This window comes from Anomaloglossus baeobatrachus, chromosome 5 (assembly GCF_048569485.1).
Source record: "Anomaloglossus baeobatrachus isolate aAnoBae1 chromosome 5, aAnoBae1.hap1, whole genome shotgun sequence".
Taxonomy (NCBI): Eukaryota; Metazoa; Chordata; class Amphibia; order Anura; family Aromobatidae; genus Anomaloglossus; species Anomaloglossus baeobatrachus.
The window spans coordinates 301,571,234-301,598,793 of NC_134357.1; the positions used below are offsets into that span (position 1 = coordinate 301,571,234).

Genomic DNA, 27,560 nt, shown 5'->3' on the forward strand with positions numbered 1-27,560 from the left:
ACCCCGGGCACATCCCCACCAGAGGGTGCGTTAGGGCAGGCTGCCCCCAGCTCCATTGAAGTGCCTGATTTTACTGCCGGATTTTGTTGTGTATTAAAAGATGTCGTTTTTAACCAGCACCCTTTGTCTGAAGATCGTTTGTACGACGTCCGGCGAATACACTGTCACACTCTGCCCCACCAAGTCAGTCCCCGACCTTGAAGAAGTGGTGAAGCCAGGGACCAGCCTCAAAACTACTGCCACGACTACAAGGCCAGAGGCGACCCTGGCTCATCACTTCATGTGGCGTAGTCGGCAGGATGCGATTCCCCTGCCAGGAACCCAAGAAACTGGAGATCAAGTGGTGCCTGGGGCACAGGACCCCGACTGCGAGCGAAGATTTCCAGTCCCCTGGTGGGAAGAAAACACGGTGCCCGCAGCGTTGGACCGGGCACAAGATGGCGGCAAGATGGCCGTTGTCTGTGGAGACGAAGAAAAGGCGCGAAAAGTTGGCGCCAAAAGAAGAGCCTGGGGCTGGCCGGTGCCGAAGAAGAGGTACAGAGTACTCCGCCCAAAGAGGGGAGGCGCCAGTTCCAGGGCACGAAGAAAGAAATATGACGTGGGCAGTATTCTTAGGAAAAAGGAGTACCGCCGCGGAGGAGTCAAGATGATGTGTGAGGCTGGGGGTGGAGCCTGTTCAAGAGCGGGAAACTTAGGCCCGCCTCCTCTTCCTCCAGTCTCAGCATTGACCCCGCCGCCATTTCTAACTACACAGCAGGAGAAAGAGATGGAGACTTCCGGTCAACCAGAGGATCTCGCCACCGTTATGGCCCTGACCAGCCTGGGCCGGGGGCGTCCTAAACCCGCTGCCGCAGCCGGAACATTTTTGCCAGAGATTCCGACCGTGCCCGGAGAGTCAACACGCCCGGAGAAGGTGACCTGGATGACCACCTGGGACTCGATAACCGGGGGCACGACCACCGAGGTGCGAGCCACGTATGCCACCCAGCTACCGGTAGGGAACCGCCCCCTGGGGATTACCTATGCCCCTGTGGGAACACCCGCGGCCGCCGCATCATCTAGCCCCGTGCGGGAGCCGGCCGAAGTGTATGCCGAGCGGCTGGAGCAAGATCACCGGGGCTTCTTTTGGGACCCTGTAGCCTCGCCCGTCACCCCATATCCAAGGCCCCCGTCTCCGGTACCAGACCCCGTTAAAGAGCGGCTGATGGCGGAGACCATTTTCCGGGAGATGATGGCCGGTCCCGGCGGTGAGGAACTGGCCCTGCAATTCACCACTGGTATAGTGGTGAAATTCAATCAGCAGGAGGGCTACGGGTTCATCCGTGAAGCAGACACCGGGGACGATTATTTTTTTAATCGGGTCCACCTGGACGTAGAGGGTCTACCAAAGAGGCTCCATACGCTTTACCCGGGAGAAAAGGTACAGTTCTTGCCCGAGGCGGGAAGCCGCAGCCTGTTCGCTGTTGGGGTAAGCCGGATGCCGACCGCCCGGGAAGCGGCCCAGTGGCAACAAGAGCTGGAATGGGAGGAGCACCAGGAACGGCGCCGGAGCCAGCCAAGACCGGTACCGACCGAGGCCTCTCATTCCAGGCGCACCCTGGCGGTTACACCGGAGGTGCAGTCGGGTCCGACCGTTGATCCGGAAAAGGGTACCCCGGTGGTGGCGGTCAATCAAAGCGTGACCAATCGTCCGGTGATCGTCTTGGACGTGCCGCAACCCGCGCCTCAGCCACCCAGGGTAGCGACGCCATCACCCCCGCCGGGGACTGAAGAAGCCGTGCCAGCGGAGCCACCTTTTGCTCCTGTATCATTCCGGAGGATACGCCGCCAACCTGGACAGTCCCTGGGTGCCTACATCCAGGCACAGGCAGAAGAGTGGAAGCGGTCCTGGCCTCCGGAATAGATTCCTGCAGGTATCTTGTTTGAAGACCGGTATCGTTCATAGACCGGCAGAAGTTGATGTTTCCAAATGGTTAAAAGTTTCACTTGCCGGCTGCTCGCCATCTAAGACCGGGAGCGCTGTTGAGCCTCCGGGCGCCATCTAAGACCGGGAGTGCTGTTGAGCCTCCGGGCGCCATCTAAGACCGGGAGCGCTGTTGAGCCTCCGGGCGCCACCTAGAGATCGGGAGCGCTGCTAAGTTGCCGAGCGCTGGACTGGAGGTTACCACCATGTTTATGTTTTACAGTTTGTATGCTTTTAGATAGAGCCTTGCCGGGAGGCTCGGATTTTAAGAGGGGAGGCATGTAGTGGGTGGGCCTACCCCTATCAGTACCAGCGTAGTTAACCCGGAATTTGTAGCTAATAAAAATGTTGATTTTTATGATGTTATGTTGTGTTAGGGCACCCCCTAGTGGCCGGGTGGGACGGCTGTCGCCACCGGGGAGGAGGAGCCGGCTGTAGCATGGGGGGAGTGTGTGGAAGTGTGTAGTTAGTTGGGTCCGGGACAGTAGGCTGAGAACACCAAGGGGGCAGAGTGTGTGAGCGGAACCATCAGGGGGCGCCGGAGAACCAGGAGGGGAACGAAACCTCGGTCTGAAGCAACCGGTGTGGGTCCGGTGTGCAGGAAACCAAAGTGTGGGAGCCCGGCGAAGTGGAGTACCCCGGGCACATCCCCACCAGAGGGTGCGTTAGGGCAGGCTGCCCCCAGCTTCATTGAAGTGCCTGATTTTACTGCCGGATTTTGTTGTGTATTAAAAGATGTCGTTTTTAACCAGCACCCTTTGTCTGAAGATCGTTTGTACGACGTCCAGCGAATGCACTGTCACACTCTGCCCCACCAAGTCAGTCCCCGACCTTGAAGAAGTGGTGAAGCCAGGGACCAGCCTCAAAACTACTGCCACGACTACAAGGCCAGAGGCGACCCTGGCTCATCACTTCACCAGCTATATATTATACTGTATTGGTCTGTGCTGTTTGGTGTCCCAGACTATCTGGAAAGAGTTGCTTTTTGCCTGGAGTGGTTGTGGAGTTTACCTGCTGTCTTGCTGTTTCCTCCATGCTCTTGTTTTCTTCATTATCTTTTATTGTCTTATACCTCTGTGCTGTGTGACAGAGTTTTGGTTACCTCGGTCTGTCTATTTTTGTGGATTTAATCTCACTCCTGTCCTGGTCCCCCTGGGGGAGGGGGTATTGGATCAGGGCTGCTCAGGAGCAGGGCCAGGAAGGAGACTCAGGCATACCTTTACAGGTATCCCTGAGACCCGTGACAGCATAGGGCCTCCTAGCCTGAGGGTCATCTTAGGAGGCGGAGCTTTAGTTTCCTGTTATCTCCATAGTCACTGTGACAATTTTATCTGAAAACTCAACCTTTGGATTATGTTTAAAGGTATAAAGACTTGGGATTTTACATTTTATTTGTCACTTTTGTATGGTTTTATTATATTGCTTTTAATTTTAGCACAGTTAGAAAATTAGACTAAATCACTATATTAAACAATTATATTTGGAGGGACTAATAGAAACAGTTCTGTTGAATGTATACTCTGACGGATACAACTTGTTGCTTACTTAGTTGCATATACTGTATGTTTCATAAACTTTCATAAAAAATGTTCAGGGCTTCTTTGGTATATCGTATGTTATGTATATAGGCTTTTTAGTATATTATTGTATTATTGATCTATACAGCATAGTAAATAGCAAGCACACACTAAAAGAGCATCCTTATTGAAAATGTTTGCTTCCCCAGAATCTGGGTGTATTCTCCTAACACACTCCACAACACGGAAATTAACACTAAAGCGGGCTTTACACGCTGCGACATCGCTAATGCGGAGTCCTTGGGGTCACGGAATTCGTGACGCACATCCGGCCGCATTAGCGATGCCGTTGCGTGTGACACTGATAAGCGATTTTGCATCGTTGCAAAAACGTGCAAAATCGCTAATCGGCGACATGGGGGTCCATTCTCAAATCTCGTTACTGCAGCAGTAACGAGGTTGTTCCTCGTTCCTGCGGCAGCACACATCGCTGCGTGTGACGCCGCAGGAACGAGGAAGCTCCCCTTACCTGCCTCCCGGCCGCTATGAGGAAGGAAGGAGGTGGGCGGGATGTTACGTCCCGCTCAGCTCCGCCCCTCCGCTGTTATTGGGCAGCGGTTCAGTGACGTCGCTGTGACGCCGCACGGACCGCCCCCTTAGAAAGGAGGCGGTTCGCCCGTCACAGCGACGTCGCCGGACAGGTATGTATGTGTGACGGGTGTGACGGCTGTTGTGCGACACGGGCAGCGATTTGCCCGTGTCGCGCAACAGATGGGGGCGGGTACCCACACTAGCGATATCGGGACCGATATCGCAGTGTGTAAAGTAGCCTTAAGGCTATGTTCACACTGGGCGTCTTTGATGCATTGTTTTGCTGCAGATTTGCCTTGGTTTTATGCAAATCCATGCTAATAAAACGCTGCTTTTTACAGTCCCAGCAAAGTCTATGACATTTTTGAAATCTCATACACACACACACACACACACATCAGGATTTTTTCCTGAGGGTTTGTGAACCACCTCCAGTTTTGCTGCGCTATGAAAAGAGTGAACATGTCAATTCTTTTCAGCACTTCCGTTACGGTTTTCACTCTAGTGACAGGTTTACTCACAGATACCCATCGAGTCCACCTGTAACTAGATACCCGGAATTGATCCAGGGTATCTGGCCAGCACTTAAATGGTGGTGGTGATAGGGGGATTAGAGCACGCGTGGTATATTTACTGAATCACCGGCGCGGCTGTACACTCCCGTGGCTCCTCCACTTCCCCCGCTCATTCCATATTCACTGCTTTCATCTGTGATTGGTTGCAGTCAGACGCACACCCAGCATCTGACTGCAACCAATCACAGGCCCGGTCTGTGGGTATATACAGAAAATAAGTTAGCCGCACGTTCAGCGGTGACCTCACTCAGGCTATTCCTGGTCACAGGTATCGCCAGCTGTGACCGGGAATCACCTGAGTGAAGTGACCGCTGATTGTGCAGCTTGTGTTTTATTTCAAATAAAGGATTTTTTAGTGTTTGTGCGTATTTCTTTTCACATTACAGATTGGTGATGGGGGTCTCAGACACCTGCCATAATCGATCTAGGGCTAAGTCACAGCTACGAGCTGCAATGAACCCCTTATTACCCCGATTGCCACCGCACCAGGGCAATTCAGGAACAGCCGGGTAAAGTACTGCGATAGTCACATGTAATGGATGCGACAATCCTGGCGGCTGCAGGCTGATATTTTTAGGCTGGGTCTCTCCAGCCTGAGAATACCAGCCCCCCGCTGTGGGCTTTATCTTGACTGGGTATCAAAATTTGGGGGGACCGCATGCTGTTTTTTTAATTATTTATTTAAATAATTAAAAACAGTGTGGGGTTCCTCTTATTTTATATCTCTGCTGGGTATCAAAATATGGGGACACCCTATGTCATTTTTATTTATTTATTTTTTTACTGTACGATAGACCGGCAGACTTCAGTGGAGAGGGGGGCGGGGGAAGCGGTGAATATGCATGAGGCTAATGAGCAGCACCGGAAGTAGGAGGGGCCGTGGGAGCAGGTACGAATGATCCTAGAATTTATGGGCTCCTTCCAGATTAGCGGGCGTGTCTAGCTGGGTTAAGGGCGTGAATGGCTTGGTTAGTGAGCTTTGAGATGTTTCCTCCCTGCCACTACAATCATGCTTCGCCACCCTTCCCCCCATGTGATAGGGGCCTGTTGAAGATGTCATACCTGGAAGGAGCCCATACACTCTAGCATCTACCGGAGACTGGTAAGTATAGCGCACTTGCTTTACTTTTTTTTTTTTCTTTCTACCTTTTTTTTTCTTACTACCCGAGTGCAGGATCCAGGTCAATCTTGGCCCGGCATAGCACTCGGGTACTCCTGAACCCTTGCTGGCCTTGACATTACATAAAAAAACCGCTGCAAATACGCCACAATAACTGCACCAAAACTGCAGATGACTCCCAGGAGACATTCTGCTACAAGATTAGGTTTTGGTCAAGAAAAAAACGCTGCTAAAACGTCCTGTGTAAGCATAGCCTTAGAAGGAAATGTAATGGAATTATGAAAGTTACAGGATTGCTAGACATGCTAATGATATGCTAATGATGAAACAAATGTAAACAAAATGTTCAAGAAATCTCGATTTATTCAGTATCAAGTTTGAGTGACACATGCAGAAATACCCGCACTAACACACATTGGCTGCTATCAGTGAGGTAACCCCTTCACCACCCAGCGACTTTCCATTTTATGTTTCCGTTTTTTTTTCCTCTCTTTCTTCCAAGAGCCATAACTTTTTTAATTTCCCATAGAAATAACCATATGAAGGCTTGTTTTTTGCGGGCTGAGTTGTACTTTTGACTCACACCATTCATTCTGCCACATATTGTACTGGAAAACGGGAACAAAAATTCCAAGTGTGGTGAAATTGCAAAAAAAAGTGCAATTCTATGATTATTTTGTTCGTTTTTTTTATTTACCATATTCACTACATGGTAAAACTGACCAGGCAATAATATTCTCCAGGTCAGTATGAGGTCGTAGACACCAAACATGTATAGTTTTCTCATTATTTAAGTGGTGAAAAAAATTCAGAAATTTGTCAACAGAAGGATTTGCGCTTTGTTGACATTATTCTTTGCACCTTGAGAAGACGCTTTTAATTATGTCATTTTCAGTTAGATATGATGTTTTGATCGCCTCTTATTGCATTTGTTGCAATGTTGCGGCGACCAAAAACACGTAATTCTGGCGGTTCGATTTTTTTTTTCTTGCTATGCCGTTTACCAATAAGATTAATTTATTTTATATTTTGATAGATCGGGCATTTCTTTATTGTGGCAATATCAAATATGTGTATTTTTTGTTTTATTTTAAATGCGGCAAAAGGAGGATGATTTGAACTTATTTTTTTCATGTTTTTAAAAACTTTCTTTTACACTTTTTCTTGTTTTTACTAGTCTTCTTAGGGGGCTTGAAGCTCATACACTCTTCTGCTGTTCCGAGAGATGCTTCAGCACCGTTCTGAACAGCAGAAATGCTGATTTCCTGTGAGCGCTAGCGCTCTGCCGACATTCACAGAAAGTGAGTCATGACAGCGACAGGGGTCATCAGCTGACCTCTAGCTGTCATGACAACCCATCGGCACCCCGTGATCATGTTATGGGGCCGCCGATGAAGGCGGGAAATGGGGTGCTTCCTGCCAAAGCACGTTAATTCCTGCTGTCAGATATTGACAGTGGGATTTATCTAGTTAACAGGTGGGGGTGGATCTGAGATCCACCCGCGTCTGTTAGCTGCACGTCGGCTGATCATATCAGTCGACATATGGGGAGAAACATGTGGGCTCGCACATGAGGCCGCATTGAGGTGACGCACATGACCTATGACGTACCGGTACATCATGAGTCATAAAGGGGTTAATGATTGTCGGAGGAATGTTCTGCTGCACTTCCTTTGAAATTGTCAACTAATGATGTCCCAGATGTGCTTGACAAAACGACAAGTTTGGAGATGCTGCAGGCCAGGTTAGCACGCTTAAGCAATGGCAACTGTTCACAGCAGCATGCGACAAGGCTTTGTCATGTTGAAAAATGGCTCCTGGGACACTTGGCCATAACACTGTTTCCACTACAAAATCAATGAAACTCTGACATGGTTGGATATTAGAGGCATTAATGGAGGAATGTAAGATAAATGGTGATCTATCCTCTTCAGAGAGGACTCCCAAATTTTTTTTTAAATGCAATAATAGCCGGAGATTAGTCTAGAGACCACTTGGGCAATACAATGAAGTGGCCTTCACGAGGGAACGGCACACTAGTCCTACTGTTGGCAATATGGTGTGGGGTGACAATGTATGATAGCCTGTCCCCTCTAGCCTTCATTCCAGGTACACTAACAGCTCGGCGTTACATTGATTTGGTTGTGGAACCAGTGTAACGCCCAATGTCCCAGTGTCCCAAGAGATGTGTTTCAACATGGCAATGCCAGGTCACATATCTCCAGACTTGTCTCCCATCGAGCACATCTAGAACAGCATTGAAGGTCAATTGTCAAGAGAGCCGCAGCAGCAGATAATGATAATTTATGTGCAGAACATTTCTAAGACAACCATTAAAGGGAATCTGTCACCAGGATTTTGCAATGTAAGCTGAGGACAACATGCTGCAAGGGTTAAAAAAACCAAAACATCTGTGCTTCTCTTATATATGTGCCAGCTATTTTTTACTCTTACTAAAGGGTTTATTGCTCTGTGATTAAGATTGGTGTGACTCCTCTGCATAAACAGATCAGTCTGGCATTCCTACTGCTGTGATTGACACCTCACAGTCAATACACAATCTCTATTTAGAGCCTGGTATGGGCGGGGACAGCTGCCAGCGCCGCTACACTCAATTCTAAGATAAGTTAAAATGTAATCTAAAGGGGGCTTTAGACGCTACGACATCGCTAATGCAAAGTCGTTGGGGGTTACAGAATTTGTGATGCACATCCGGCCGCATTAGCGATGCCGTTGTGTGTGACACCTATGAGCGATTTTGCATAGTCGCAAAAACATGCAAATTCGCTCATCGGTGACATGGGGGTCCATTCTCAAATATCGTTACTGCAGCAGTAACGAAGTTGTTCCTCGTTCCTGCGGCAGCACACATCGCTTCGTGTGACACCGCAGGAACGAGGAAGCTCTCCTTACCTGCCTCCCGGCCGCAATGCGAAGGAAGGAGGTGGGCGGGATGTTACGTCCCGCTCATCTCCACCCCTCCGCTTCTATTGGGCGGCGGTTCAGTGACGCTGCTGTGACGTCGCTGTGACGCTGAACGAACCGCCCCCTTAGAAAGGAGGAGGCTCGCCGCTCACAGCGACGTCGCCGGGCAGGTAAATACGTGTGACGGGTCTGGGCGATGTTGTGCGGCACGGGCAGCGATTGGCCTGTGTCGCACAACAGATGGGGGCGGGTACCCACGCTAGCGATATCGGTACCGATATCGCAGCGTGTAAAGCGGCCTTTAGGTAAACATGGTTAGTTTCAGAATCTCTTTGCCGACATTATGCTGCTCTCAGATTGTCGCAAAAACCTGGTGAAATATTCCCTTTAATAACCTGATTGATAGTATACCAAGGTGTGTAAGTACATGTATTTCTTCACGTGAAGCTCATACTCTATGCTGAGTTAATCAATTTTGTTATCATTGTTTTTAATCATTTGCATATCATTAAAATTTCTATCCATCCTGTGATTTCCACAATTTCATGAATTTTCCTCCTTAACATTGCAATATCAATGTTGAGGAGTGTACATCCTGAGATGTTACCACCGTATAGGATGTCTTTGTATTACAGACAGGATGCCAATTGTATCTTGAGGCATGCACATTGGATAAAAGTCATCTAATCCAGGCAATTTAATTGTCTGACAACTATTCTCTGTCAGATGATGTAGGGGAGAGAAAGAGCAGGAACACTGATTTTCAACAAATGATCCTTTTGTTCTCTTAGAAAATATGCCACAATTAAAGATATATACCAGTCATTTACTCAACTCTTTCCTTTGAAAACACATACACACTTGGCTGACATGATCGGGACAAATTGCTGTTGAGTGAATGTTTGGCCAACAGTTATTTAAAGAGAACCTGTCATCAGGATTATGCATGTTAAAATAATGGTATGGCCTTAATGACACTGTTATACTGACTCAATAGATACCATCAATGAAAAAAATCTGCATCCTGGTTGTTGTTTAATCATCATTAGAAGTTTGCTATTCCTAAGCTTTCAGTTCATTGGGCGGTGTTGTGGGGCAGGACTGTGGGTAGGGTCTTTGGCTCTGATATGGCCCCTTTTCGTATTATATAAATCATGGCTTCTATAGCTATAGAGCTTTAATTACTCTTGGTTTTGACTGACTGCTGAACACAACTATACATATGGCACCATACAACCATGATGAATTTTAAAATGTAGTAACAAAAACTTACAGCTCAGTATCTTCCATGGATGTTGGTCTCTCCAGTGCCTGTTTTCTTCTGTGAATACCATCTAGGATTTTCTTGCGTGGTCCAAGTGGAATTCGTATACTTTTGAGGTCATGATCTGAGCAAAGAGTGAGAGCTGCCAGGTCAATCTTCTCATCCTGAAGCAGGGTTACCAGATCTGTCATCTGTAGTGAGGCCAAGAAGGTCTCCAGTGGAGGGGTGTCTGGTTCCTCATCATCATCTAGTCCTAATTCCTCATCTTCCCATGGTAGCTCCTGCTCATTTCTTACCTGCAAGCTACCAGCGCTGCCAATACTGTCATCTAAACTTGAAGAGCGTTTTAGGCGACTGCGTAGCTTCACCTCCCCACCATCTATATTGAGTGCATTGTCCTCCTGTCTTCCCATACCAAACAGCCCAGTACTAAGATAGTTTCTCCTGAATACCATGGTACCAAGCCCTGGTCTAGTAAACAAAGAATCGTGTCCAGAGTCTGTGCTAACCTCAGAGTGAGCTGACTCCACATGAAGTCCAGGATCACTTACAGCTCTAGACATTGAATCTTCATGTGAAAACATATCACGAAGGTGTTGGCGACCTCTGTCCCGTGGGCTTGCATAGGTTCCCTGCTTCACAAACATGACATCATTCCCTAGCTGAAGTCCTGAAAGTGATCGTACACTTTTCCTACCGTCTTCATATATCTTAAAAGTCCCATCATTCTGTTTCCTTCTCTCCAGCTTCTTTTGCATCTTAGTTTTTCCCTTTGTGGTGCCTGCAGCATGTGAATATGGCATGGTAGAAAGCAAAGTGGCACTTGGGAAGCGTTGGCTCACAGAGCTGAGAAGGGAAGAAAAAGAGTAAAAAATTAGTACAAACATATGGTAATTTTTCATGTTTCGTTTACCATTTAACCTTTAGAACAAAGTTAGTTGAGGGTCAATACCCATTTTTACCATTCAAAAATAATGAATCTTCAGTTATGTGGAAACAGACAGTGATACCTTGAGACCATCAGAGATTATTCTTTAGACCCACCATCCATCTCAAAGGGAAGTTTTTTTCTACCCTATCTGAGTTCGGCATGATATAGGGACTCTGTATAACCCCGCCCACAGCACTGATTGGCAGCTTTCTGTGTACACTGCGCATAGGCAGAAAGCTGCCAATCTGTGGTGGGGCTGGCTTATAAATATGAAGGACTACATGACAGCTGGTGTACTAGTCCTCTAATGATAATATCCTGCTGATAAAAGAGATTTTATTAAATCTACAGCGAGCAGCCCAGTAAGTAGCACATCGCTGGAATCAGGGTCTCTGTCTTCACATTGTGCTGCACTCAGATAAGGTGGCAAAAACCTGGTGACAAATTGTTATAAGTACTCATGTTTCATTGCGTCTTAAACTTTGATGACCTCATTACACATGCAGGACACATATTAATAGGGATGATCGAATGCTTCGATTATTCGGCTTCACAAAAATTTTACGAATACCTCACCGCTATTTGACTATTCGATGCGCAATGTAAGCCTATGGGAAGATCGAAAAGTTCCGAATAGTTGTCATTCGGGTTTCCCATAGACTTAAATTGCGTATCGAATATTCGAGAATAGTCGAATAGCGGCAAGGTATTCGTAAAATATTCGCGAAGCCGAAAAAACAAAGTATTCGATCATCCCTAATAATTAACAATGTGTAATTGAATTGGCTATATTGAATAAATGTATTAGAAATGAACAGATGGATGTGACTGGCTATAAAGTCAAGTCCAGATGGATATATTCTATGCTGAACGTCTGGAGTCCATTACTGAATCAGAGTCTGGGCCCATAAAATGATATTCTGGTGGGCTAGTGGAATCCTGAAAATGTATCTAAAATGTTGGATCAGTTACTGTAGATACTGTACAGGGTACAACATGCTGATTTCTATTTGGTTACTTTCTTAGAAGCTGCTGGAAGCCTAACCATAACTTTTTACCACAAGCAAGTCAGGAGATAAGAAACTGATAACGATCGGGTATCAGGACAAAAGCAATGCACTTGCATAGTAATAAGTTGTAATGACATATCATTAGATGTTGTATTGGCACAATTCAGGTCAGTGCCACAACCATCGTTATTTTTGGGCAAATAATTCCAATGACTGGTATGAATACTAGCTCTATATGCCAGTGCTTTTACATATAGCTACATATGACTACTGCTCACTCTTTCTTTGACATCAGAATTGTCCTTTGGTAAATTGGATATTACTTGTAAAGGGAACACCCAAACCGCATATACAGTTAGGTCCAGAAATATTTGGACAGTGACACAATTTTCGCGAGTTGGGCTCTGCATGCCACCACATTGGATTTGAAATGAAACCTCTACAACAGAATTCAAGTGCAGATTGTAACGTTTAATTTGAAGGTTTGAACAAAAATATCTGATAGAAATTGTAGGAATTGTACACATTTCTTTACAAACACTCCACATTTTAGGAGGTCAAAAGTAATTGGACAAATAAACCAAACCCAAACAAAATATTTTTATTTTCAATATTTTGTTGCGAATCCTTTGGAGGCAATCACTGCCTTAAGTCTGGAACCCATGGACATCACTAAACGCTGGCTTTCCTCCTTCTTAATGCTTTGCCAGGCCTTTACAGCCGCAGCCTTCAGGTCTTGCTTGTTTGTGGGTCTTTCCGTCTTAAGTCTGGATTTGAGCAAGTGAAATGCATGCTCAATTGGGTTAAGATCTGGTGATTGACTTGGCCATTGCAGAATGTTCCACTTTTTTTGCACTCATGAACTCCTGGGTAGCTTTGGCTGTATGCTTGGGGTCATTGTCCATCTGTACTATGAAGCGCCGTCCGATCAACTTTGCGGCATTTGGCTGAATCTGGGCTGAAAGTATATCCCGGTACACTTCAGAATTCATCCGGCTACTCTTGTCTGCTGTTATGTCATCAATAAACACAAGTGACCCAGTGCCATTGAAAGCCATGCATGCCCATACCATCACGTTGACTCCACCATGTTTTACAGAGGATGTGGTGTGCCTTGGATCATGTGCCGTTCCCTTTCTTCTCCAAACTTTTTTCTTCCCATCATTCTGGTACAGGTTGATCTTTGTCTCATCTGTCCATAGAATACTTTTCCAGAACTGAGCTGGCTTCATGAGGTGTTTTTCAGCAAATTTAACTCTGGCCTGTCTATTTTTGGAATTGATGAATGGTTTGCATCTAGATGTGAACCCTTTGTATTTACTTTCATGGAGTCTTCTCTTTACTGTTGACTTAGAGACAGATACACCTACTTCACTGAGAGTGTTCTGGACTTCAGTTGATGTTGTGAACGGGTTCTTCTTCACCAAAGAAAGTATGCGGCGATCATCCACCACTGTTGTCATCCGTGGACGCCCAGGCCTTTTTGAGTTCCCAAGCTTACCAGTCAATTCCTTTTTTCTCAGAATGTACCCGACTGTTGATTTTGCTACTCCAAGCATGTCTGCTATCTCTCTGATGGATTTTTTCTTTTTTTCAGCCTCAGGATGTTCTGCTTCACCTCAATTGAGAGTTCCTTAGACCGCATGTTGTCTGGTCACAGCAACAGCTTCCAAATGCAAAACCACACACCTGTAATCAACCCCAGACCTTTTAACTACTTCATTGATTACAGGTTAACGAGGGAGACGCCTTCAGAGTTAATTGCAGCCCTTAGAGTCCCTTGTCCAATTACTTTTGGTCCCTTGAAAAAGAGGAGGCTATGCATTACAGAGCTATGATTCCTAAACCCTTTCTCCGATTTGGATGTGAAAACTCTCATATTACAGCTGGGAGTGTGCACTTTCAGCCCATATTATATATATAATTGTATTTCTGAACATGTTTTTGTAAACAGCTAAAATAACAAAACTTGTGTCACTGTCCAAATATTTCTGGCCCTGACTGTATGGGCATGCAAGTCCATCAACACCTTTATATCTTCTATTTGTTGCTCATCCTCAGTAATTAGCATTTAATTTTTTTATGTATATTTTATTTAATTAGGCATTAAGTGCTCTGGGTGTGGCAGAGCACTTGAGGAGCCTTAAGGTGGTGTCACACACCGCGACAACGACGTCGCTGCTACATCACCATTTTCTGTGACGTTGCAGCGACGTCCCGTCGCTGTCGCTGTGTGTGACATCCAGCAACGACCCGGCCCCTGCTGTGAGGTCACCAGTCGTTGCTGAATGTCCAGCTTCATTTTTTGGTCGTCGCTCTCCCGCTGTGACGCACACATCGCTGTGTGTGACAGCGAGAGAGCGACGAAATGAAGCGAGCAGGAGCCGGCGTCTGGCAGCTGCGGTAAGCTGTAACCAGGGTAAACATCAGGTAACCAAGGGAAGACCTTTCCCTGGTTACCCGATATTTACCTTCGTTACCAGCATCCGCTCTCGCTGCCAGTGCCGGCTCCCTGCTCTCTGCACATGTTGCTGCAGTACACATCGGGTAATTAACCCGATGTGTACTGTAGCTAGGAGAGCAGGGAGCAAGCGCTAAGCAGTGTGTGTGGCTCCCTGAAAATGTAGCTGCAGTACACATTGGGTAATTAACCCGATGTGTACTGTAGCTAGGAGAGCAGGGAGCAAGCGCTAAGCAGTGTGCGAGGCTCCCTGCTCTCTGCACATGTAGCTGCAGTACACATCGGGTAATTAACCCGATGTATACTGTAGCAAGGAGAGCAGGGAGCAAGCGTTAAGCGCAGCCCCCTGCTCTCTGCACATGTAGCACAGCGTTGTTATGATCACTGCTGCTTCTGCTGTGTTTGACAGCTAAGCAGCGATCATAACAGCGACTTACAAGGTCGCTGTTACATCACAGAAAATGGTGACGTAACAGCGACGTCGTTGTCGCTGTCGCTATGTGTGAACCCAGCTTTAGCGTCTGGAGGTTCTTTCCAGTATCAGTATCTTTAGCTTAATTGATAGCTTACTTGTCTGTGTGATATGAGGCATCAGGCAAACAAATCAGACTGTGAGTTATCAATCAAGTTAAGAGTCCGGTGCTGGGTGGAAAACAACCTCTGAAGATTATTATTATTATTATTATTATTTATTATTATAGCGCCATCAATTCCATGGCGCTTTACATGTGAAAGGGGTATACATAATAGGAACAAGTACAATAATAATAAACAGTACAAGACACAGACAGGTACAGGAGGATAGAGGTCCCTGCCCACGAGGGCTCACAGTCTACAAGGGATAAATGAGGATACAGTAGGTGAGGCTAGAGCTGATTGTGCGGCGCTTTATCAGACTGAGGGTTACGGCAGGTTGTAGGCTTGTCGGAAGAGGTGGGTCTTCAGGTTCCTTTTGAAGCTTGGCAAGGTAGGCGAGAGTCTGATGTGTTGTGGCAGAGCATTCCAGAGTATGGGGGAGGCACGGGCGAAATCTTGGATGCGATGGTGGGAAGAGAAGATGAGAGGGGAGTAGAGAAGGAGATCTTGTGAGGATCGGAGGTTACGTGTAGGTAAGTACCGGGAGACTAGGTCACAGATGTAGGAAGGAGACAGGTTGTGAATGGCTTTGTATGTCATGGTTAGTGTTTTGAACTGGAGTCGTTGGGCAATGGGAAGCCAGTGAAGGGATTGGCAGAGAGGAGAGGTCGGGGAGTAGCGTGGGGACAGGTGGATTAGCCGGGCAGCATAGTTTATCATAGATTGTAGGGGTGCGAGACAGTTAGAAGGGAGGCCACAGAGCAGGAGGTTGCAATAATCTAGACGGGAGATAATAAGGGCATGTATTAGGGTTTTTGCAGCTTCTTGGGAAAGGAATGTACGGATCCGGGCAATATTTTTTAGTTGGAGGCGGCAGGAGGTGAAAAGGGCTTAGATGTGTGGCTTGAAAGAGAGATCAGAGTCTAGGATTACTCCCAGGCAGCGAGCGCGTGGCACTGGGGAAAGTGAGCAGCCATTGACATTGATGGATATGTCAGGTGGGGGGGGGTTGAGTGAGGAGGAGGAAAGACAATGAATTCTGTTTTGTCCATGTTCAGTTTTAGGAATCGAGCAGAGAAAAAGGATGAAATAGCAGACAGACATTGTGGGATTCTGGTTAGTAGGAAGGTGATGTCAGGTCCAGAGAGGTAGATCTGCGTATCATCAGCATAGAGATGATACTGAAAGCCGTGGGACTCTATGAGCTGTCCCAGGCCGAAGGTGTAAATGGAGAACAGCAAGGGTCCAAGAACTGAACGTTGGGGGACCCCGACAGATAGGGGGCGAGATGAGGAAGTGATGTGAGAGTGGGAGACGTTGAAAGTTCAGTTGGATAAGTATGAGGAGATCCAAGATAGCGCCAAGTCTGTGATGCCCAGAGATGAGAGAATTTGTAAAAGAAAGGAGTGGTCTACTGTGTCAAAGGCAGAGGACAGGTCCAGGAGGAGGAGGACAGAGTAGTGTCGCTTGGCTTTTGCGGTTAGTAGGTCGTTAGCGACTTTGGTCACGGCAGTTTCAGTGGAATGATGGGGTCGGAAGCCAGATTGTAACCGATTAAAGAGAGAGCAGGAAGAGAGGTATGAGGACAGTTCAAGATGGACATGCTGTTCCAGTAGTTTTGAGGATAAAGGTTCCTTAAAGTGTATCAATCACCAGGATTTTCCTATATAACCTAAAGCTAGTGCTATACTGGCGCTATCAGGCTGATTCTATTCATACCTTTAGTGGTCAGCTCGGATGCTTAGGTTTTGAAATCCAAGAAAGTAAAGTTTATAAAATCAGCAGCTTCTTGAGTGACAGCAGCTGAGGATCAGATAATAGCGGGGGTATTCATACTTATCCCCTCCTTCCTGTTGGAATTAGCATAAGTATTATACAATTGATTTACTTTTTCACTTGCACGACCTCTGTGAGGTCATACCCATGTGACCTGAATGGGCGGGGCCTCAGCCAACAAAGCTGATACCACCAAGCAACATTTTTCTGTTGGCTGAGGCCCCGCCCCTTCTGGTCACATGGGTATGACCTCACAGAGGTTCTGTAAGTGAAAAAGTAAATCAATTGTATAATACTTATGCTAATTCTAACAGGGGGAGGGGATAACTATGAATACCCCCCAGATATTATTTGATCCTCAGCTGCTGTCACTCAAGAAGCTGCTAATTTTATAAACTTTACTTTCTTGGATTTCAAAACCTAAACATCCGAGCTGACCACTAAAGGTATGTTTAGTATCAGCCTGATAGTGCCAGTATAGCACTGGCTTTAGCTTATATACGAAAATCCTGGTGATTGATACACTGTAAGGAACCTTTGACTCGAAGATTATACCTACATTCTCCCAGAGCCCTGTAAAAGAGAGAACAGATCCCTCTCAACGTCTCAAGGGACAGCCAATGGGGCAGGTAGAGATCCAGATGATTCCTATGGGAGGTCAAGCACCTAGATCAAGAGTGTCCTCAATAGAGTAAAAAAAAAAAAAAAAGGGGGGGGGGGGGCCCGCCTGTCATGAAGTAAAGGTACCGTCACACATCGCTAGCAACATCGCTGCTGAGGCACGACTTGCTAGCGATGTTGCTGTGTGTAACATCCAGCAACAACCTGACCCCTGCTGTGAGGTCGTTGGTTGTTGCTGAATGTCCTGGACCATTTTTTAGTTGTTGCTCTCCCGCTGTGAACAGCAACAGAGCAACAACTAAATGTGCAGGCAGCAGGAGCCGGCTTCTGCAGACGCTGGTAACCACGGTAAACAGCGGGTAACCAAGTAGCCCTTACCTTGGTTACCCGATATTTACCTTCGTTACCAGCGTCCGCCGCTCTCACGCTGCCAGTGGCTCCCTGCTCTCTGCACACGTAGCAGAGTACACATCAGGTAATTAACCCGATGTGTACTGTGGCTAGGTGTGCAGGGAGCCAGCGCTAAGCGGTGTGCGCTGGTAACCAAGGTAAATATCGGGTTGGTTACCCGATATTTACCTTAGTTACCAAGCGCAGCATGCTTCCACGTGTAGCCACGCTCCAGCGATCCCTGCCAGGTCAGGTTGCTGGTGGGATCGCTGGAGCGTCGCTTAGTGTGACGGTACCTTAAGATTGCAAAGATAGATCAGACCTGGTTGCTTGCTGAGTTTAGCAGGAGAATTTTTGTCGCTTTCTGCTTATTCTTATGGCCTTTGGGTGTGGTTACCGGGTGCCACAGAGTAGGATTCGGCATTGGTTGGATCATAGATGCGAGTTGGATTGCCTCCAGGTTCGGGGGCGTCTCCAAATTGATGTTCAGTTCCTCACAGATCTTAAGGATTTCTATTGATGTCCTGGCCTGGTATCTTTTATCCATGGCTGTGATTGCAATCCCAAATGGATATAACCAAGTATATTAACTGCTTCAGGTGCAGAGCTTCTGTAAAGGGCTTAAGGGCATGTCTCTTGTTGAGAGTGGAGGCAGCAAGTTCTTGAAAAATTAAAATATTGGCCCCTTCATAAGTGATATTTTCCGCCTCTCTTGCTCTTTTGAGCACTGGCTCTTTTGCGCGAAAGTCCAAGAAGTGACATATAATGTCCCGAGGAGGGTCAGATTGCTTGGGTCTGGGTCTCAGGGACCTATGTGCTCTGACCAGATCTAGTGAGCTCGGATCTTCTGGAAGGAGCAACTTAGTGAATATCTCTTGGAGAGCAGATTCCAGTGCTTCTGTGGCGAACGACTCTGGCAGGCCTTTGACTTGAAGATTATTCCTATGTTCCGTGTTCTCATGATCTTCCAAGGTGTTGTAGATTTGGTTAATATGACCCTCTTGGGTCAGGTGAGAGCAGAGTTTGCCTGATGAACTACAGAAGAATTGACGGACTCCAGCGAATCCACTCTGTGGCCAATTTGTGCTACATCCTGCTTGATGTCAGTTAGTTCTTTCAGTACAGGTGCCATGGTTTTAGCAAGGAGACGTTTCATAAACGATCTTGATAGTGGTTGTTCCTTCTGCTTTCCTTTCTCCTCCATATCGCTCTCTTCCTCGGACTCAGAATCTTATCTTGTAGGTTGAGCCGGGCAGGGAGATGCCATCTGTTTTGGGTTCCGCAAATGTTTGGTCTAGAGGTGGCTCCCGCAGCCTTATTTTCAATTTTCACCATCCTGTACTCTCGACTGCACAGCTAAAGAAATTAACCCCTATACAGTCTCTATCCCTGATGGGTTTAGATCATTTTAACTCCACACAGGGTATGATGATAGGAAGGAGTGGAGCAGGCCTTCCGCCCTGAGGTATTGTGTTCGGCTATAATGACAGCGGGCGAGAACTGGGCTGTTCTTTTATATACGTATGTTGATACTCCTGTCGAGCTGCAGCGGGTACCTGACACCTCTGCTCAGTAATGCCGGGAATCCAAGGTTGCCAGATGGTTATGTATTAAGGACAGTCTAGGGTTAACTCTGGTGAGGAGACAGTGGGCAGACCAGCACAAACACACTTTCTGTCCCCATTTACGTCTCCAATGTCCAGGATCACGGCTCCTTATGTTGGATGAGACTGCAGAAGGGCAAGGGTTAAGTTCCTCGAGCGCTGTGAGTGCACTGAATGTTCCCAGGCCCCAGAGTGTTCTCTCTTCTCCGGGAGTCTCAGCCCTTCCTCCTCTCCCCTGATCAGGCCCCCCTCACCACTCCAACACGGCTCACCCCCCTCAGGATATCAAGCTGCAGGTCCCCCTGCACTAGTGCATGACACATGCACCCCTGTCAGACCAGCGCAGCTCGCGTTGTGGGGTTGGAAGTTAATGGACAGTCCCTGGGGGTTATGGCGCCTTGATGACAGGCACCGACTTCTGAGCCGGCGTATGTTCGCTCCCGAGAATAGGCGAGCGAACCAGGATAGCAGTCACCCCTGTGGACAGGGGAGTTGCACTCATCAGTCTCTTCTCTCTCAGGCTACTCGTCACGCCGCTGCCTGGCCTCCACTCAGGCCTGAGAGCCACTAAGCGGTTCCCAGTCACTGTGCCCGGCTCGTTCTCCACTACGCTCGAGTCCTTCTCTCCCTCCCGGATCGGGTGAGTGAAGCCTCCTCCTTAGCTTGCGGGCTCCCAGGGCCCCCACCGCCTCTCTTGTGTTTCCCGCGAGTCACCAGGCCTCTGCTCCCACTGTTGCAAGATGGCGCCGGCTCTCTCTCGATCTCCCGCGGCCGCCGGAATTCCCACCTCTTGCCTCTTCAGCCAGTGTCCGGACAAGATTTTCCCTCCTCCAGGCACCGCTTCTACGCCGGTGGGGGTCCAGCGATCCTCCCCCGATGGTTCTTCTTCCCCTGGGCTATTTTCACCGCGCTCCAGGCCCCGGCATCTTTAGCGTGGTCTCGGGCCTCCCCTGTGGATGGGGTCCCGCGGGGCTTTAGAGTGGGTCTCTTTCCTCAATATGCGTCGCCGAGGGTTCACTGGGTCCCAGAGATGCTGTAAGGGGGTTGCAGCTGGCACTGTCTCAACCAGGAGCCCAGATGTTCTTGGATATGCAGGAGCTCCTTCATCTGTGTCCTCTTCCAATGGCGGCCATTTTGGACTCCGATATAACACAACTTTACTTCAGAAATGAAGTGTGGATTATACAGTAACAAGACCAATCTCGCCAGACCTCAATATATCACAGAGTTTTCCTTAGCTCTCATCAGTCAAATATCACTAAGAACAATCCAGGCAGCTCTTAGCCTTTTTTCTCAGCTCTCTCCAGATGCTGCCATTTCTGAAGACTTTCCTCCCTGGGGTCTCTCTCCAATCTTTCTGTTAAGGGGTCTTTTAGTCTCTCTTTATATACTCTCATGTTTGCAACCAAGAAGTTCCTGTCTCACTCAACTATCCATCAGGTAGCTCCATCCCTATATTCCAGGTCTTTTTCCAGTTGGATGGGCTGGTGTTATGGTCACCAAGGGGCGGTGAGCATCCAGGAGTGGACCCACTGGGCCGTACACTGGACTCCCCTGGTAGGAGCTAATCTGGAGCTAAACCCTATACAGGAATTGTCAGGTGCAACCCCTCTTACACTTGTAGTAAAAAGGATTTCGGTTGTGCCTCAAACCAGGAATCCATAGCAGCCATGGCATCAGAAATGGTGTGAAATTTGGTAACCTTGAGGTGTTACTTCAGGTTTGGAAACAGATAATAGTCAGAGAGACCTAGATCTGGTGAATAAGGTGGGTGGTCAACCAGCAGAAAGCCCAGCTCTGCCAGTTTTGCCATATTCACTTGTGCAGTGTGAGCGGAGGCGTTGTCTTGCAGGAACAAGATTCCTTTGGACAGATTGCTGTGCCGTTTGGCCTTCAGAGCTGCCTTCAATTGGTCCAAAACTTTTATGTAACACCTTGCATTGATGTTGGAGCCCTTTTGAAGGTAGTCCACTAACAGCACGCCCTCCTTAACCCAGAACACGGACACTATCAACATCATCATCATTTTTGCACCCACAACTCCTTTGGACGAGGAGAACCACTGTGCCTCCACTCTTTTGAATGCCCCTTAATTTCAGAGTCCTACAAATATATCCAGGTCTCATCCATAGTGAGCAGTTGATCCAGGAAGTTCTTATCAGTCCGGAAACACTGACAAATGGACTGGGAAGTTTTCACTCGCATGCTTCTCTAATCTGTTGTTAAACATTTGTGGACCCACTTTGCAGATAGCTTCCTCATGTCCAAATGTTCATGGATAATGACACAAACATGTTCACGGGAAATCCCATTGATGTCTGCTATTGCTTTAGCTGAAATTCATCAATTCTCCAGTATGAGGTTGTGCACAGCATCGAGGATTTCCGGGCCTGAATGAAGCAGCAAATTTTGCGCCTTTCTTATAAAGTCCTTATGAGGGTCCTTCTATTTTTGGAAAATCTCCTACTACGAACTATTTGTTCGGTATTACGTGCTTTATGGTTTTGCCAGTTTTCATATTGTTTTTAATTGGTGTTATAATTATTCTTTAGTCTAAAATCTATACTCTTGATCCCAACCCTTAGGATCTGTAACATGGTTCAACTTTGGAAGAGTGATATAAGCCACGAGGAATATAAGAGACATATATAATTATCATCCATGATTATAACCTGAATCTCTGGAGGATAACAAAAGAGACTGATCTATTAAACTACTTTTTGTGATATGTATCTTTGATATAACATGCTATTTACTTGACCCTTCTTTCGTCATGATTTTTATGACGTCACTAAGTTTGATGTGATTCCTTTATTACGTGGACCTTGATTCCATCTATCATGTCAATGTATCTTATTATATTAATATGGTGGGTAAATAGTGATGCACTAATGTCCCGTGCTCCCTCCTAGGATATTTAGGGTTAATATTTCTCCATATTTGGATTAATACACTGTGCGCGTGCCTCTCGTATGTATGACATGTTCCTCTGACCCGCCCGGCGCATGTGCGATGTGGTTAGTGACGCATTTGCGTCCTTAGCTACCAGGATTTCCGGTGCCTCCTTCATCTGTGCACTGCCGGACGGAGCGGAAGTGGTCATCTCGCATGCGTTGTGCACGCGCCGTTATTGTATTCTATCCAAAAGTCTCTCTTGATCCGCCCGGCGCATGCGCGATGAGGTTGGCAACGCACTTGCGTCCTTGGCTACATAGATTTCCGGCGCCTCCTCTTTGTGCATCGCTAGTCGGAAGTGGTCATCTTATGTGCGATGCGCATGCGTCACAATTATATTTCATCCAATTATATCGCTTTGGGTCCTATATAAGATCTGTTTTTGGGATCATTAGTTAAACCCGCCCTGAGGAAGCTGAGATATATGACGCGAAACGCGCGTTGGTAGGAAGAGTTCCGTGACCTGTGGGACGCATTAGCGACGCACTTGCGACGCTCTCTCCATAATGGGTAACCAATTGAACTTTAGGCCTATTATATAACTGCACTTTGTAATCTACTGAGGCCTGACCTTTATACCCATGTTTTCTGATACCTACATGAGCGTGCTTTTCTGTCCCACGCGTTTCTGGGTGTCTTTTCCCCTTTATAGCACTATTTTAATCTTCTTGTATTTTTCTATATGTATGCATTTTGTATCAATAAAGATTGTGTAATTTTTGCCTATAAAAACTCCTGGTCTTTCTGGTTCTTACACTTTTATGGAGTGGTCTTTTTGAGACATAGTTAAAAATTATTGAGATGTGTATTTTGTTCAAATTGTTAATATCTTTGCTGCTTTTTGTGTTATCCACAGCACATCCTCGTAATACCATGAATTTCAAAGCCCGCGAGGAGGCGTGGCTTTGTGAAATTAATGATGTGCTTAAAGGGGACCCCACTTTGGTTTTAGACAATACTGGCACAGGTACTAAGGAGTATTTTAATAAGATGAAGGATCTACTAAGGAAAAGGACGAGAACTTGGTGGAATTGTACCTTCCTTGAACGTTATATTGAAATGGGGTTGATCCCTCGAGGACTTAGAGTCCAGGTTTTTCCCTCATTTCCTATTGATAATGAAACATTTAAGAATAAATGGGAAAATGCTGCGACCAATTGTTCTAAACAATTCCTTGAGCTTTTGATTGATCTTGATAGAGAATCATTAAAAAATCTGGAGGTGGAAATCACTGAACTCTATGATAATATGGAGAAAAATCTAACTACGGCTGCTCTTAAAAAATGTAATGAGGATTTGGATACCGAGATTCAAACCCTTGTTAAAGAAATACAAGGGAGAAAAATTCAAAAGTTACAAAGAGATTTCGATGATAAACAAGGAAATAAAATGTATAGGTGGAGGAATAATAAGGAGAGATCACACCCCTATCGCAGACCGGGATTTAATCGTTCAAGGTCGGGATCTATGACATCATGTACTTCCGGGGAAGATACTCAAGCTAGTGGAAGTGGTTCCATGTCCATGAGGGGCCATCAAGAATCTGGGAGAATTATTTGGAACAATAGATTATGGCCATCTAAAAATCAAAATCAAAATACGTCCAAAAATAAAACTGGAGGGGAGCTACAGGTAATTAACCTTTTTAAACATCGGCTCTCCACTGCCCAGATCGAGGTCTTAAGCAAAGGCTTGACCTTCTCGGCTAGTAATGCTTTCAATTTTTTGGCAGCGTTGAAGGATGTCCACCTTTTCTCACGCAAGCTCATCCTTAAGAAATTGCATGCCAAAACATCTGTCCCCTCGGCTGTGAATGAGACCGAACAGAGGACACTCCAGGATCTTGAAGATCTTTTAGAAGAACAATCTACTCAGCTGCCAGGTGGGTTCCCTCTTAGTATAATGCCTAGATCTACAACGTTCCCCCCCTTGTCACTATGCCCGGAGGTTTTCACCAAGCTTGTCACTGATGAGCTGCGTGGGATCTTCACATGCCGGTCACATGATAACCTTACAGTGGTTCAGCGGAAGGCTCTGAATGAGGTACAGAACATGAAAGATGTTGTATTTAAGGCAGCAGGCAAGGGGGGCAACGTCGTGATATGGCCTATTGATATGTATGAGAGGGAGGCCCATAGGCAGCTGCGTGATAAGTTAGCATATATAAAATTGGATTCCTCTCCTTTGGTCTCATTCTCAGCCGAGCTCTACCTCATCCTCAATGATGCCTATGATCAGGGGGTTATTACCAAGAGGGATTTCGATGGATTATTTACTAAGTATCCTAAGATCCCTACATTTTATCTATTGCCGAAGGTCCACAAGGATCCCGTCAATCCACCTGGAAGACCAATTGTGTCTGGGATGTAAGGGTTATGTAGTCCGATTTGCCAATTTATTGAGCATTATTTAAGACCTTTAGTCGAGACTCTTCCATCCTATGTGCGCGACACAACTGAGGTGTTGAAGAGAATTGACGGGATCCATATGGACTCTGAAACCCTCTTGGTGGTAGCTGATATTGAGTCATTATATACCTGCATTCATCATGGTGATGGCTTGAGGGCTGTCCGCTTTTTCTTGGGTGTCAGCAATTGGGATAGCCATGTCTGCGAGTTGGTCCTTGAGCTGCTTGAATATGTACTCACCCACAACCTCTTCGTCTTTAAAGATAGATTTTATCTGCAGCGGCGGGGGACTGCTATGGGCGCGGCCTGTGCGCCTTCTTATGCAAACCTCTTTCTCGGTTACTGGGAGAGGGGTTTGTTTGAGGGCGGAGGCGCATGGGCCGCTCCCAGGGCACAGTTGTGGGTGAGGTACATTGATGATTTATTCATCATATGGCATGGGTCGTCATCTCAGCTCGGGGAGTTCACAGACCAACTCAATGACAACACATTCAACATTAAACTGACTTTTAGTTACAGTGTTAATGAAATTGATTTTTTAGACATCAAGATTTTTGTGGATGGGGCGATGGCGTTGCAGACGGATGTCTTTAGGAAGCCGACGTCTGTGAATTCATTGCTCCATGCCACTTCGGCACATACTAATTCTACCATTTCAGCTATCCCAATTGGACAATACCAGAATCAGGCGGATTTGCTCTCAGGATGACTCTTTCCTTGATCAGGCAGATGATTTAAGGATGAGATTTAGAGCTCGGGGATATAGTGGCCGATGTGTAAAGAGGGCCTATCAGAGGGCTAATTCAGCTCCTCGGAGTGAGTTGTTGCGGGGAGAAGGTGGATATTCTAAAAGGGCACTACAGGATGAACCAAATAATGTACGGTTTATCTCTACTTTCAACGAGAAATGGTAAGATATGAGGCGAATTTTTAATAAATACTGGCATGTTCTTCAGTCAGATCCCTCTATCAAATCTTTCCTACCAGCAGTGCCCTTGATGACTGCGAGACGCTGCAGAAACTTGAAGGATCTCCTAGTTAAAAACCATTACGTTGCCCCACAGCAAGATTTCATGTTTGGTTCACGTGGTCCGATTAAGGGCTGTTCTCCATGCGGTCGCTGCCTCTCCTGCCCTAATGTTTCTCGATGCTCGGATTTTACGACTAGTGATGGTATGAAGACCTTTTCTACCCGGGAACACATCTCATGTGACACAAGTAATGTGATCTACTATGCCACATGTGGATGTAATAAGATCTATATCGGCCTGACATCTAGAGAGCTGAGAGTCAGAATCCGAGAGCATGTGAGGGACATTGTGGCGGCAGGGGCAGCGACCGACACGACTGAACTCAAAACTATCCCTCGCCATTTTAAGCAATTTCATTCGTGTAATCCTAAGACATTTATGGCTAGAGGGATAGATGTGATTCATCTTGGGATAAGAGGGGGTAATGTTAAGAAACTTTTGGCGCAAAAAGAAATGAAATGGATTATTATGTTGAATACGGTTGCCCCGTTGGGCATGAATGAAGCAGCAAATTTTGTGCCTTTCTTATAAAGTCCTTATGAGGGTCCTTCTATTTTTGGAAAATCTCCTACTACGAACTATTTGTTTGGTATTACATGCTTTATGGTTTTGCCAGTTTTTATATTGCTTTTAATTGGTGTTATAATTATTCTTTAGTCTAAAAGCTATACTCTTGATGCCAACCCTTAGGATCTGTAACATGGTTCAACTTTGGAAGAGTGATATAAGCCACGAGGAATATAAGAGACATATATAATTATCATCCATGAATATAACCTGAATCTCTGGAGGATAACAAAAGAGACTGATCTATTAAACTACTTTTTGTGATATGTATCTTTCATATAACGTGCTATTTACTTGACCCTTCTTTCGTCATAATTTTTATGATGTCACTAAGTTTGATGTGATTCCTTTATTATGTGGACCTTGATTCCATCTATCATGTCAATTTATCTTATTATATTAATATGGTGGGTAAATAGTGATGCACTAATGTCCCATGCTCCCTCCTAAGATATTTAGGGTTAATATTTCTCCATATTTGGATTAATACGCTGTGCGCGTGCCTCTCGCATGTATGACGTGTCCCTCTGACCCGCCCGGCGCATGTGCGATGTGGTTAGTGACGCATTTGCGTCCTTGGCTACCAGGATTTCCGGTGCCTCCTTCATCTGTGCACTGCCGGATGGAGCGGAAGTGGTCATCTCGCATGCGTTGTGCACGCGCCGTTATTGTATTCTATCCAAAAGTCTCTCTTGATCCGCCCGGCGCATTCGCGATGAGGTTGGCAACGCACTTGCGTCCTTGGCTACATAGATTTCCGGCGCCTCCTCTTTGTGCATCGCTAGTCGGAAGTGGTCATCTTATGTGTGCTGCGCATGCGTCGCAATTATATTTCATCCAATTATATCGCTTTGGGTCCAATATAAGATCTGTTTTTGGGATCATTAGTTAAACCCGCCCTGAGGAAGCTGAGATATATGACGTGAAACGCGCGTTGGTAGGAAGGGTTCCGTGACCTATGGGACGCATTAGCGACGCACTTGCGACGCTCTCTCCATAATGGGTAAGCAATTGAACTTTAGGCCTATTATATGACTGCACTTTGTAATCTACTGAGGCCGGACCTTTATACCCATGTTTTCTGATACCTACATGAGCGTGCTTTTCTGTCCCATGCGTCTCTGGGTGTCTTTTCCCCTTTACAGCACTATTTTAATCTTCTTGTATTTTTCTATATGTATGCATTTTGTATCAATAAAGATTGTGTAATTTTTGCCTATAAAAACTCCTGGTCTTTCTGGTTCTTACGCTTTTATGTAGTGGTCTTTTTGAGAC

The 27,560-nt window shown here is 46.3% G+C and overlaps 1 protein-coding gene across 2 annotated transcripts in view; it reads right to left on the minus strand.

Annotated features, from left to right (window-relative positions):
- The window catches only part of USH1G (USH1 protein network component sans), a 141,157-nt gene that overhangs the window by 10,729 nt on the left and 102,868 nt on the right, over positions 1-27,560 (minus strand). The window contains exon 3 of one of the 2 annotated variants that reach the window (XM_075349662.1): positions 9,965-10,801. In XM_075349662.1, coding sequence (XP_075205777.1) covers positions 9,965-10,801 — 837 coding nt within the window. Of the gene's footprint in view, positions 1-9,960; positions 10,802-27,560 lie in introns of those variants that run through there. The other variant, XM_075349663.1, reaches the window with a different exon arrangement.